Source organism: Pagrus major, chromosome 18, assembly GCF_040436345.1.
Source record: "Pagrus major chromosome 18, Pma_NU_1.0".
Classification (NCBI taxonomy): domain Eukaryota; kingdom Metazoa; phylum Chordata; class Actinopteri; order Spariformes; family Sparidae; genus Pagrus; species Pagrus major.
Genome location: NC_133232.1, coordinates 10,301,677 through 10,316,479, shown reverse-complemented (window position 1 = coordinate 10,316,479; position 14,803 = coordinate 10,301,677). Strand labels below are relative to the sequence as shown.

Below are 14,803 nucleotides of genomic sequence, written 5' to 3'. Positions count from 1 at the left end.
CCAGTCCTTTCAGAGTTTTTTAAATCAGTGGGACAAAAAACCTTGTAAGCTTTTCAACAAACCTTGAAATATTTCACATCTTTCATACACGATAAGTTAGTGTCAGCTTTTCAACATCCAGAATTCACACCGCAGTTTCTTCAAAAACTGCCTTCTCTAGTTGATGTGATAACTCATGGTACTGTTTCTTATGATACACTATCAGAACTCTGGCAGAATCATAATAATCTTTCTGTTTAGGCAGCAATTATTTCTTTTCATTCCAGCTGAAATTGGAACCCTGAAGTGTTTTTTGTCCTCTGGAGGTTCAACCTTTTGCCAGAAGTAAAATGAAGGGTTTCCATGGTAGATACATTATCTGTGGTTATTGAGCTTAAAAACAGTGGATAGGCTGGTTATATAATGAATGACATCATCAGAACGCTTGAATCTTTTTTCTCTTTTCAGCTGGGGCCACAGCGATATCAGTCTCTGTGACTTCAGACTGTATCTAGGACTCATCGTTGTCATTGTCAGTCAACCAGCTTTGTTTCAGAAAGTCGTTGCTTGTTTGGCCATGTCTGATCTCTCTCCCTTGTCACTGTTTGCTGATATGGTGGTTAAGCAGGCAGTGGCATTTTATCCAAGTGTGTGCTTTATCAGGGTGAACAAAATGGTTGTGTTGTTACTTTTTTTACCACCCAATCAATCAATAATAGAATGTTTCTATACTATTATTTTGATCTTCAGTTACACAGATACCAGGATGTACTGTACATTCAAGATTCAAGATCTACTTTATTATCACTATATAACCAGGATTGTACAACAAAATAATAGTACACGATGTTATTGTATGATACTGTATATTGCCTGTGCAGTGAAACATCACTGTTACTGTGGGAGCATTTTGTGATCGTATCAGATCACGAGGCACCCTGAGGTTTAGACCTTACACACCAATGTAAACCTGTGTTGGTGTTTTGTGGTATGGAGCAATGAATATCTTAACATGCTGTTCATTTCAGTCTTTAATGGTGTCTTCATGTGTGAAGGGAGCTGATAGTACAGTTACTGTGTTTTCACTGTGCGTATGAGCTACAGTGGCGTATGTTGTGTTACACTAGGACTTTCTCACATAGGCTGCTTCAAATTTTTGGCAGCTTTAGCGCTGTGTGGTCACATTACAAAATATTATGTTGAGGCTTTACTTGTGTTAAGGACAGAAGCTGCTGCCTGCACCAGATAAGTTGTCCTATTTAGTTTACGACCCCACGGTCTGTGTCAAAGGGTCTTTACTCATTTATTCAAATAGGGTTAGCTGGTTTATCTTACAACATAATTGGCTTCCAAATTGCAGAATCGTGGTGCAATCACGTTTTTAAATTGGCTGCAATATTACTGAGAACGTAAACAAATCTGTGCAGAAACAGCTTTAAAAGAGGCCTGTTGTAAGTCGACCTCATAACATCTTGAGCGCTACAGCAGGGCCCTGTGAGAGCTGACGGAGACACACACTCCCAAAGTTGTTTGAGTGCATTCAGCTCATGTAAACAACGTGTTTGCTTGAGGTCCACTAATGTTGTGTGGAGCTATGTTAAGTGTGAAAGGAGCTGAAGGTCTGAGAGGATTTCCACCCACGTTTGGATCAACAGAGGCAACATACAACTCGCTAAATAAACAGAAGTAATTGCAGAGATTTTGAGCAGCACCGAGATATCTGCTGCTTCACTGGCTCATTTCTTCACTGTGGATGAAGGATCAGTCTCCAATATTAGCTTTTTGGCTTCGACCAGGGAAGAGCTGCTTCCTGCCAATAACAATCTTTAACCAGCCAAAATATGTCCGAATTTCTGTTTTAACAACTGTGTCATTCTGGCCACTAACTCACTGCACCTAGTATTTGTACACCCTTTGTTTATAGCCCCCTTTTCATATGCTGCATTCATGATTAAAAATAACAAGAACAGAAATTTCATTCATTCTTTCTGTAGATTTCGCAGGTTTTGTGAGGGAAACTAGCAAGTTTACAATGACAACTCATTGTTACAGCAGCCAACACATGCACACAGTTAATGTTTTTTTTTTATTCTAAAGCAGGAGCAGCATCAATCCAAGGAGAAAGGCCAGTATTTGGAAACGAGCCGTCAGGACTTCTGTAAGTTGGTGATGTCACATCTATACAGTCAATGCCTGCTCAGGCCTGAGAGAGTGCTTTTTTGTCTGATTGCTGATAAAATAAATTAATTCAGTATCAGAAATGAAAATACTAGTACCCCAAATTAAACGAGCCGTCAGGACTTCTGTAAGTTTGTGATGTCACAACTATACCGTCAATGCCTGCTCAGGCCTGTGAGAGCTAACCAATCGGAACAGACTGGCCTTTTCAGGAGGGGGGCCTTAAAGAGACAGGCACTAAAAGGGAGCGTTTAGACAGAATAGAGGAGAGTTTTTTGAACATTAAAGCATGTGAACATTTTCTAGTAGACAGCCTAAATTAAAGTATGAATCTGAAAATGAGCATAATATGGGACATTTAATGAATATAATGAAGAGCAGTTGCATACACCGTATGGAATTCTAAATAAAGTGAAACATGCACCTTATTTCTGTCTTGGACGACAAGAACTTTTCCATTGGATTCATCAACGACTGCACCTGAACAAAAGAAAACATTCATTATTACATGACTGATTCAGTTTGAGTTTAAAATTATCTCTACAGGTGTTTTGCAGGTAAGGAATTCCACATGTTGATCCCCAGGACAGAAAAAAAGCAGTTTGTCCTAACAAGGATTAATGTAAAGGTAACTTGTAATTCCTGTCGGAAGTTCTATGTTGTTACTGAGCCTGAAACTCTGACAGGAACCACAAAGTCAATGAGCGCAATGTAGTCATAGATGCTGCTTGTAACTAAGAGGTTACACAATAACTTGAAAAGATCATCGAGGGAGACCTGTTTGCAGTCTTGCTCAAAGTTAATTATTAGGTTGGACACAACATAAAATTTGCACCACGTGGAGGAAAAAGTCAGGAGCTGCACTTCTGTCAGGCCTCAGATGTCACAACAGCTGCCTTGTCCACTTTATGTTTTCCAACGCATCCCTGGTGTTGAATATCAAAGCTCACAGACAAACCAGTTAAATAAATGACAATAACATTACTGGGCTTGTTGCTCATACTTTATGTCTGGGAAATGAAGTTTATTCTACTTCTTGAGCTGTTAAGGGCTATGCAAAAAAAAAAACTGTAATAAAGAACCACTTGCCCCAAAGTGCTATATATTATATTAAAAATCTCTTACAATAAGACCTCAATCTGCTTTAAACAACGCACATTGTGTGACATGTCAGACCACATTCAAAGGCAAAAGTGTTTATACCTGTCTCCTGTTTTACAGTTGGGTTGGTTTTAACGATGGAGGATGTTTTGTAACAAATTAATATATTGGTGGAGAATTTTGGACAATCTCTCCCCATAGGGATTCATGGTGTTGCACTTGGTTGTACAGTGACGGAAGTCATTTCGTGAAAAATAGAAAAGACAGACCTTGAGAGAGAAGTTCAAACCTGGTCTTATTTTCACACCTCTGCACAACAGTTGTTGCAAGTGGGCATGAGAGCTGCATTGCCTGTTTCAAAAAGTTTCCAATTCAGCAATCAGGGTTTCAGACGCGTCTTTCAGACAATCTGACAAGCACTTTGTTTGAAGCATACTGAGAACTTAACTTAAACTTGCAATTTATTATTTTACAGGCTGAAAAACCAAAACATTGACTGAAAGACACTAGAATGCTTCATAGAGCTGATAATGATTCAGTCATGATTCTTGGTGGGTTTGTCACTACAAGTAAATTCCCAAATTTTCACCCAAAATTTGAGCAGTTCTTAAAGAAATTACTCAAACCGACAGTATCTTTATTTTGTAGACAAAACAAAACATTTGAGGACGTCATCTTGGGCTTTGAGAAACACTGATTTGATTTACTGATTTACCATTTTATGGACCAAACAATTAACAACTTAATCAAGAAAATCAAGATTCATCAACAATGAAAATAATCTTTAGTTGCCGCTCTAATGTAGATGTCTAAAACTCTTGGGTTAAAATTAGGGGTAGGCCGATTATCGGCCTGGCCAATTATTGGGGCTGATATTCAGCATCTTACCGATAATTTTTATTGGTGCTTTTTTTGTCTGATTGCTGATAAAATAAATTGATTCAGTATCAGAAAATGAAAATACTAGAACCCCAAATTGTAATCAAGTACAGTACTTGATTAAATTGTAGTTGTACATTCCATCACTGGATATTTTTGACTTTGACACATTTTGATTTTTTACTGCAAATATTGAATATCCAATATCGATTCCTAATATTGGTTATCAGTCTCCTTGATAACTAATAATCAGTACTGGTATCGGCCCTGAAAAAAACATCAATTGACCCCTCGTTAAAATAAAACAGATTGTAAGTAAAGGCAAAATTCTTTACTTTCTTTAGTCTAAACAGAGTCTGAGTGACTCAGCCGTACTTGCAAATTATGTGGACACCTCTCTTCAATATTTACACTTTTCCCGCCTGTTTTTTTTCTAGCAGGACATGACTAAGAGAGGCTATGTGCTGCTGCTGACAGCTCAGGAGGAGGAGGAGGAGGAGGAGGATGATGAGGGAGAACGGGCCACTTTCTTTTCCGGTTCCTCCATCTGACTGGGACGGGCCTCCTTAAATGAATGTCACAGATGTGTAAAGAGGGATGGGTCATCTTAAAGGCCTGAGTTGGACTTCCATGTGGAAACTGATGTCATCCCCGATCCCTCTGCCATATAGCGGTTCACAGAAGGAGGCCCGGCTGCTGCTAAGAGGCTATCATTATGTAGCCTTCAGTCTAGGAAACAAAGTGCTCACAAGGAAACAGGAGGAAAATAATGTGGATATGAATTATGAGACAGAAAGCCAAGCGGCAATCATCAGAGGCAGACTGTGGGGTTTATAGTAAAAAACTGTTAATCTCTTGAGTCACAGTTGGCCTCTGAGCCACACTATTCATGTTTCACGTAGGCTTCTCCTTCTGCTTTTCAATTTTATAATAATTATAGGGTCACAGTAATATTTACAGTATACTATGAGGTCAAAGTGATTCTGACCCTGCAGACTTGAGTAGCTTTTAATGTTGATGGTTTGGAGATCGGATCTGACTTAGAGTCACAGTATCAAACAATGGAGAGGAATTTCATTACTGATATTAATTAGACTTGTATTGTAATGTTGAGGACTTTGCTTTTGTTCCTCGAGGTTCAATGCAAAATCTGAGATGAAGTCTGGAACACATCTGCTGACTTAGTCTGACTTACAGTATGTATGTACTATAAGGTGGGGAGATGGCATTGAAAAGACTGAGTGGTGCCAAAATACAATCATTGAGGGTTCAGTGAGTCACTATGTGATGCATCGAACCATAAAACAATCCTTATGATTCACTATACTGATGCTAATTTGTGTATATATCAGCAAAAATGCATTTCCTTTATTTTACTTCTTGTTAGGACTCTGGTCATACCTGGTATTAACAACCATCCTCGGTAATGCAATCACAAGTGAGCAGCTCTAAGACATGTGTCTTGAGTGACCACTTGTGATTGGATCGCCCTCCCCATATCTATAAGCAAATAAACACGTACATCACTGGGATTAATAGATGTTTTTCCCACAAAGATAGAAAAAACTTCTTGTATAACATTTGCCAAATTTACAAGAAGATAAACGATATTAAGAATTTGTCCAGGACAACATTCACAACGTTCATAAAGTTTCTCCTAACTAAGAAAACTCACAAAATTTAGTGATTTTTTAAGGGAGTCTGGGGACTCTGTTCCCACACGACAAAGATGTAGCCTATATTGGTTACCGTTTACTGTATTTGTCAAATTTGACATTTTTACCATCAATAAAATGTTCTCTTCTTTCAAAATGTTTGTGTAAATGGTGAAATCAGTTTAAGCAGTGTGTTCACACTTTACACATTTTTTACAATGAAAGAAACAACTTGATGTGTTAAATGACGATTTTACAAGAAGGCGCAGGTGATTAAGACTTTGTCGTAGCCATTTCGTAAATTTTAAATTTCTCCTCACTCAACAACTCTCAAAACTGCAAAATTTTGTAAGTGAGTCTGGAGATATTGCAGTTGCTAGTTCAGTGGTTAGATCAGCTGAAACAGACAGTAACACTGGCAGGTTAAGAGAGCCCAAACGTGTGATTTTCACAACAGTGACCTCCATGGAAATCTGACAGCATGTAATCCATTATGCCCGTTGTTGTGGCTTCTTCTTCTTGTTTCATAAAGGACATCAGCTGCAATCGCAGGCTTAGTTCAAATAGTGTAGGGCTGTGAACATGAGATCATATTTATTTGACCCCATTGGGCTTTACTGTTAATCTCAATCTCAAACATGTCATACATCACTCAGATGGATTATGACACCACATGCAGCAACTGTAGGGAACATCACATTGATGAAACATTGACTGAATGAATACTGGAAACAGACATTAGCTTTCTTTAAACAGCAGAACAAAGGGGTTAAAGTCAGTGACCAGAAGTCCACGGACAGCCGGAAGAAGATTAAGGAGGGCATTCAGATCCAAGACCAGCTTTGGATATGATCTTTTCCCATATATGGCCCTTTGTTATCACATAACTAAAGTTTAACACTTCGGTCACACAATGAGCAAACTCCATCTAATAAAAAAGACCACTAGATGCTGTTGAAAGTAGAGCCCGACCGATATATCGGCTGGCCGATATTAGGCATTTTCCAAACTATCGGTATCGGCATTTATAATGGCCGATAAATGAATATTTAAAAAATAAAATATAAACGGACAAAACACCCTTCAACCATGTTATGAGTGTTGGCGTTGCATAGTTTGTCCACCAGAGGACACTCTACAACGTCCCTGTTGGCAACACTCGTGTTTAGAAGGCCACAAACCCTACAACCAGCTGATCCAGCCAGTCGGGCAGAGCGAACCAGTTACCCACGACTGAGATCATCGGTGAAGTGTGTTCATGGTAAGTTGGCAACTGTCACGAGAAATACATTGCTTGAATAACAATTAAAAGAACATCCCCATCAGTTCTCTCAACTCAAATAAGCATGACAAAATTTGTGACTACCATGTCCAGTTTTGCTGCTGTTACGTGTAAGCCGAGACTGAAACAGAATTAGCTAGTAATTTTGATGTTCCTCTGTTCTGTTGTGACAATAAAACAAACAAGTTTATTTTTAAACTGCATTATCATATTATTTTAGTGAGGACTCATAAATAACTACAAATAACTAATGTTACGGAAATCTGTTTCTGGATTTTATATATATATCGGAATATCGGATTTTTAAATCATCAAATATTTGTATCGGTATCGGCCTTAAAAATCCTTTATCGGTCGGGCTCTAGTTGAAAGCTCCAACAAAAAGCTTATAAATGGAACTTGACATAAGACTTATTTTAGTCTAACTACTGTTTCCAGTGTATTCTGAGATCCCACTGTAAACATAGCAGCACAAGTCAACCTGAGGATTAACAGTGTGGTTTGTGTATGGTCAGTGGAGGTCGCTTCAACCTTTACACATCCACTTTTAATATTTTAAAACATTTACTCAACTACTGTAATTCACTAAAAATTCAAGATAGTTGTTCAGTTCCTTCAGTGTGTTATAAAGGTTCTTATGCTTGAAAGTTAAAAAGTCCAAACGGGAGCTCCTCTCTCCCACAGAAAACACTGCTCCTGAAGTGCTTGAAATGCCTCGTCAGTAGTCCCACCTTTAATTCTGTGGCTTTGTGACATCACACTATGTCAAAATGTCACACATTTGCATAATTTATGCCTATATTAACAGTAAAAGTGAAGCTAACTGGAAGCTGAAAACAGGACAGAGCCGACCGGAGATCCAATCAGTGCTGCTGGCTCAGGCGTGTGTGGTCTGACCAATCAGAGCAGACTGGGTAGTCAGGAGGGGTCGTCTTTAAGAGACAGGAGCTAAAACAGAGCATCTCAGACAGAGGGGGAATAAAGGGCTGCTTCACTTGGCAGTAGGAGAAAACTGATGCGTTTTTTTGACCATTAAAGCCTGTGAGCCTATTCTAGTAGTAACCCAAAATTAAATTATGAACCTGAAAATGAGCATAATATGTCTGTCCTCTAAAATATAATATATAATGTAGAGAAAGTTAAAACTGTAGGGTCTCTGTAGGGGATCAGAGCACACCAAAAAACAAACGTATTAACTGTGTGACTTCTTTCTTATAACTGCAGTATTATACCTTCAATAACTGATAATTCTGAGTTGTTCTCTTGTCTTAAAAAATTAAGAGCTGAGAGCAACAACAGCCCAAGCAAACAAGTATCAGGTCATCTAAACAGCTGCGTATTTCAGATTCCTAACCTCAGTTTCATCAGTGTTTGTGTGTCCTTCTGGAAACAAAAAGGGAGTTTCTGGTCCCCATTCCATTGTGAGGGATGCTCTGGACATGTTCTGACATGCACCAAGTGCATCCACTCTTTGGCAAAAAGAATAAACGACACTCTGCCCTCTGCTGGACAAACAGAAACATTGCATGCTTCAGGTCGGTACCTCCTCTCTTTGTTGCTCCTCTCCCCACATTCAGTCCTGAGGAGTGAATTTCCATTGACGCAAGTGAAATGGGCCAAAGTTGAAAAATGCACAACAGCCCAACAGACAAACAACCCCTTATGAAACTAACCTCTTAAAAACAAACAAAAGTCAACTTGGGCTTCAACTACGATTACTGTCATCGTCAATTAATCTGTTGATTATTTATTCGATTAATCAATTAATTGTTGGTTTATAAAATGTCGGAAAATGGTGATAAATGTCGATGAGTGTTTCTCCAAAACCCCAGATGATGTTCCTAATGTCTTGATTTGTCCACAACCTAATGATATTCAGTTTATATTCAGGAGGAAAGGAGCCAGAAAATATTCACATTCAAGAAGCTAGAATCCGAGAATTTTTGACTTTTTTTTCCTTAAAACATTTCTCAGTCTGATTAATCGATAATCAAAATAGTTGACATTTAGTTTAATAGTTGACTACCAATTGATTAGTAGTTGCAGCTCTCAAGGAAACAGTTTTTAACAGTCTTGGTGTGTGATGAACTCATTTTACCAAGCTTTGATTTTATTTTATCACAGCTTTTGCTAAATTATTTTAAAGCAGTAACAGAATGGATTTATCCTTAAAATTTAGCACCTCCGTATCATCTAAAACTTGAGGCTGCTGTCATGTCTGCATCAGTCTCTGTAGTGTAACCATTTCCAAAAACTTGAGGCACTGATTTATATTAAGAAATTAATGTAATGTCTGTCTGCTGCAGCCTGACGCCAGATCGCTGCTGGCTGGAGTAACATAGACTTTACTTCAATATCAGTAATGACCTGGGATTGTGGGTCCCAGGAGCTTGCGGTCAGCTTGGTCAATCAGACGTAACGTAACACCAGACAAAGCTCTGCCAATCACAGCCTGAAGTCTTTACTGTGGAGAGTGGCCTTGATGAATGCACAAACATTAAACTCATGACTTAGGTTATATATTTAAAATATGATATAAACATTTTTATAGGATACTCTATGCAAAGCAGGTAGATTGTAAAAAAAATAATTCTGTAATCATTCATAGATTTTTACATTTACATATTCATGTGGCAGTACATTTAGATGCAGATTATGTAGGGCTGCAACTAATGAGTATTTTCATTATGGGTCTATTTTCATTATGGGTCTAATCTAACGATTATTTTCCCAATTAATCAAAATCAGAAACATTGAAAAATGCCATCCCAGTTTCCCAGAGCCCAAGGTGACGTCTTCAAATGTTTTGATTTGTCCAAAGAACGGTCCAAACCACCAAATTACTAACTATACAATGATAGAAAACAGAATAAATCAGTAAGTCCTCACATCAGATAGGCTGAAACCAGAGTTTTTGCTTTGACTGAAATGACGAATGACTCATTATACTTTACATTTTCCATCAATTGTGTATCCAATTAATCCACATTACATTTATTTAGCTGAGGCTTTTATCCAAAGCGAATAACATTAAGTGCACTTAACCACATTGTTTCATCAAAAAATTGCAAGAATCATGCAAATACATCAACTTCATCCAAAAACTGCTTCAACACAGTGGTTGTTACACTGTTACCAGCTCATATTCTAGGCTATTATGACTCAACATTGACAATTTCATATATGTGATAGTCTTCCTGGCTGGAAAAACAAACAAAACAAAACTCTTTAGGGTGAAACACATTGGTGTCATTTACAGGGACGGTGGGGACATTTCCCCAACACTTGAAGTGGCAGATTTTGTCCCTGTCACTTTTGCAAAGCATAATTTGTGAAAAATGTTCTGAAATAGTTTGCACCAAAAGATGTTAACTAACAAATGAGAAGGTTTTGCACCTGCAATTGAAACTTGCTGCTGCTGATTCTGCTGCGAATTGTCACAAAATTTTAACCCAGGACCTGATATGTACAGTATACTATAAACTAAGGCTAAGAAACAGTCGACAATATGTGCCATCAAACTGTTATTGTTTGTTAGATAATAAATGTTATCAGTATAAACCGTAAAATCAAAATGTAATATATTAGATAGACCGATTAGCTACCTATCTATAATTTTTATAAACATGTTATGATCATGGCATCTTATTTGCCGGATTTTGTGGTGAGTGTTACGTCAACAGTGTTGTGCTTTTTATTAGTGAGTGTATTAGTAATGTCAACTCTTTAGTGGACTACAGTGGCCTGGGCTATGCCTTTTCATTTGTCATAATGCAATTTTTTCCCGCTGTAACTATGTGCTCTGACCGTATACAATCCTCCATTACATGGCCTAAAATCACGGATGTTGAGTCTGTTTAAAAAACAGTTTTTCATCACTTTTTGACATAAACTGATGCCCTTGGTTTCTAAATGTTTGACAGTAAAATGCTCCACTTTGTTGTTTGTTTTTAATGTTATTTAATTAAATAAATTATTGTGCCTGCTTTAACAGAGATATTATATTAAAAGATGCAGATTATAACTGTAACCATAATTTTAAAAAGATACGGGCAATAAACAATATGTCACACCGCGGTGAGGGGTGTCTTGTCCTGGGTTTTTCTGTCTCGTGAACTTCCTGTTTTATTTTGAAAAGTAACTCTCCTCTCGTTTCAGGTCACTTGCCCTTCCTCATGTGCCACCAGTCTGACGTCTCCCCTAATCCCTAATTGTTTCCACCTGTGTTCCCTCACCTGATGTGTCTTATAGTCTGCGTCTCCCTTTGTTCTGTGCCAGAGTGTTGTATTCGTCACGCACCCCAGCTCTCGTCCACAGCCTTGTTCAAAGCCACGATTCCAAGTTTGTATTTCTCGTACTTATCCTCTTAAGTGAGTGACTTTTTTTGTAATTGTTTTCAGTGTGTTTCTAGACAAGTTCATAGCCTTTTGTTTGCCTCCGGTGGAGTGCCTCTTTTGTTTCATTCGTTTTCGTAGTCAGTCGAAAGAGTAGTTTTGTTTATAGCCTTTTTCTTTTCCTCCGATTGGAGTGTTTTTTTTTGTTACAAGTTTTTTATAGCCGTATGTGCCAGAGTAGTTTAGTTCTCAGCCCTTTTCTTTGCCTCCTCAGGAGTGATTTTCTGTTTCATTATTCCTTTTCTTTGAGGTCGTTTTGCCTCGAGTTAGTTGTAGTCTTGTTTCTTGATTTCTCAGCCTGCAGATTAGATTGTAGTTTATAGCCTATTTATTTGTCACCTTGTTTAAGAGTTCAAGTGAAGAAATCAAATTTCACAATAAAAGCCTGCTCAAATTGCTCTAAATCTGCTCCTGAGTCCTCCTTCCTAGTCCAGGCCTGACACAATAATTAAATTCAGCAAGATGTGAGGATGTAATTATGATATGAATGCTGACATGGTACTTTAAGTGCTGTAAATTGAGTCTTGGATGGTAATAACTACAAGCAACCATGAATGTTTGAGCAGCACATTTAACTCACTCCTCAATTACTACAACAGTATATTGGTGCGTGGCGGTACTGGCAGTAAAATGCTTACAGGCCAGCCTAACCTACATAAAAATATAAACAAACATTTAAATCTAGGGGGAATGCCCAATGTCCGCTACTTGGACAATAAACAAATGCCTCTTCAGGGTATAATCAAACTGAAATGTGCTCCTACAAGTCCCAGGGAATTAAAATGTCAAACTGAAGGTGTACAGGGGCTTAGGTTTCAAGGGGTTTCAGAATAAACAGTTTCCTCACTAAAATGATGTGGGGCAGCCAAGAAAACACAATAGGGCCTAAACACACCAGGGTTGGCTGGCAATCTAATGGGTTGAGGTTCTCAGCGAGTCAGGGACAGATTCAGAATGAGTGTGAGGGCTCCCTGGGTGCCATTCCCCACCTCTTTTAAGCCTTCACAAAAGGGCGTTGTCACAACAATATTGGCTGGGAGGGAAATGCCCTAAGCTGCTTCCACTCCTCAATCAGGAGTCAGTCTCCCCACCCTGCACACAGGTGATCTGAATCCCCTGCAATTAGTCTTGAGGGATTTAGAAAATCAGCCCAAAGAAAGAAAGATAGCAAGTCTTAAACAATGGGACTGCTACAGGTGTAGCAAGAAAATCTTAACTCAAGGTCAACTTTATAGCTTTTGTCTGGAGCTTTCAACTGTTACAGTTGTCACTGATCCATGACAACTGAGTTAACTCCTTCTGCAGATAAAGATTGTGAGATGTGGTTGAAAGCTTGTTTAAAACTGGTAAGTGGATCTTTAGTTAAGATTATTCTGTCTGTTATCTACAAGAATGAACTTTCAGGCTAATAATCTCTACCTGCCACTCCGATTTGGTGTGTTGCGAACCCAGGCAGCCTGTTTTCCCCTTCTCCCAACCAGAGAGCCAACACAGCGTGGTTGTCTTTGGCGTGGTGGAAGGTGAAGCCGTGAGTGGAGGCAGTGGCGGCACATCGGCTCAGTGAGATGGGCACTCGAAGCCACACAGCAACTTTCCCCTCTGATTTCCACCGGAGCAAAGAATCTGCAGAATACATAAGACAAAAGTTCAGGATTATCCACAAACTTTGTTTGAAAATGTATTTTTATTACTGATGTTGCTGCTTTATTAAATAACAAAGTGCAGAAACAGACAGGAAATATAGTTTTTGATGCTTAATCTGATTTCGGAGACAAGATGACGGCTAACAGAGGCAGTTTGGTGGAAGTACCCTGAAGGTTTAAGGAAGCAGAGCTTCAAAGTGGAGGGATGAAACCCAAACTGTGACTGAAAGAATGCACAGAGGAATAATACAGTGCTGAAACAATTCGACAATTCATCGATTTCTTTAGCAATAAAAAAAAGTCAATTGTCAACTACACTGATGACTGACTAATTGTTTAAGTCATTCATAAATCAAAGATGCTGGGAATTCCAGAAACTTTTATGTAAAGAGTTGTTGCTCTGCTCTCATTTTAAGATCATTCTAAATTTAAATATCGTTATTTGAACCTTTTTAATTGGACAAAGATAGATCTGACAATCTGGACAATAGGACAATCTGAAGATCCCCCTTGGCTCTGGTAATTTATTTGGATTGTCGATTAATCTGCTGATCATTTTGTAAATTAATTGAGAAAATTGTCCAAGATGACCTCCTCCAATGTCTTGTTTTGTCCACAACCCAAAGATACTCAGTTTGCTGTCACAGAGGAGGAAAGAAACCAGATAATATTCACATTTAAGAAGCTGGAATCTGAGAACTTTGACTTTTTCTCTTAAAAACTCAAACCCATTAGTCGCTTATCAAAATAGTTGAAAACTAATCAATTAATCAGTGACATTTTATTGCTGAACAATTTGATTATCAAGAAAATATTGAAAGATTCCTCAATTATGAAAATAATGGGCCAGTTATTTGCTGATACAATAAATTAAAAATAGATTACCATGATTATATCTTTGGACAGGACACTGAATGTCTTATTTTCCTGTACAGAGTGGCTCCCTTCTTTTCCTTTGCCATTTTAATGGGATAACTACATACAAGGCTTCTTTTAGTAATTTACATTTTTAATTACTGCTACACTACATGATTACAATATTTCATCACTTATTACAATGGACCCAAGTCCTTCTCAGGAGGCAATGTGTGTGTTAACCTGAATACACATTGCAAAGTTTAAATCCATGTTTTACACATTATGGTGCATTGATCTAGTTTGTGTATAGCGGTTAAGGTGAATAATTTGTGAATTGCTGACCTATGTATTGTTTCTCTCATCAAATCAAATCAAATTTTATTTATATAGCCCAAAATCACAATCACATTGCCTCAATGGGCTTTACAGTCTGTACAGTGAACGACATCCTCTGTCCTTAGACCCTCGATTCGAGTGAGGAAAAACTTGCCATCTTGTTGGGAAAAAAAAAAAATCACCTCTGTTTCCTACACATCGAACTTCAGACCAACCTTGCAGTATTCTGCTGAATGAGCTTTCGCTGATGTCCGCCGGTAAACTGACCTCAGCCAGGTTCACTGTCACTCCACCGAACCGGTCCACTCTCCCTGTCAGGACACTTGTCCCCTCCACTCTGTGCAGTTGGGAACGAGTTGAATGCATTGAAAACGCACGGACAGCTGACCGTGCGGGACACGAAGCTCTGCTGCAAAACCGTCTTCTGACCAACGGTAAAAGCTTCACAACAAAGGCACAAGCAGCCATGATGATACTACCATCAACAACCGTATACAT

At 38.5% G+C, this 14,803-nt stretch overlaps 2 protein-coding genes across 3 annotated transcripts in view; one reads left to right on the top strand and one right to left on the bottom strand.

Moving 5' to 3' along the window:
- Positions 1 to 14,803, bottom strand: part of nudt6 (nudix (nucleoside diphosphate linked moiety X)-type motif 6) — a 21,062-nt gene extending 6,259 nt beyond the window's left edge. Inside the window, exons 1-3 of the mRNA XM_073486407.1 lie at positions 14,521 to 14,803; positions 12,888 to 13,091; positions 2,582 to 2,637 (exon numbers count right to left, since the gene is read on the bottom strand). Of these exons, the coding sequence (XP_073342508.1) occupies positions 2,582 to 2,637; positions 12,888 to 13,091; positions 14,521 to 14,803 (543 nt within the window). The remainder of the gene's footprint in view (positions 1 to 2,581; positions 2,638 to 12,887; positions 13,092 to 14,520) is intronic.
- Positions 12,680 to 14,803, top strand: part of afg2a (AFG2 AAA ATPase homolog A) — a 156,613-nt gene continuing 154,489 nt past the window's right edge. Inside the window, exon 1 of one of the 2 annotated variants that reach the window (XM_073486405.1) lies at positions 12,680 to 12,814. The gene's annotated coding sequence lies outside the window, so the exon portion shown is untranslated. Of the gene's footprint in view, positions 12,815 to 13,044; positions 13,114 to 14,803 lie in introns of those variants that run through there. The other variant, XM_073486406.1, reaches the window with a different exon arrangement.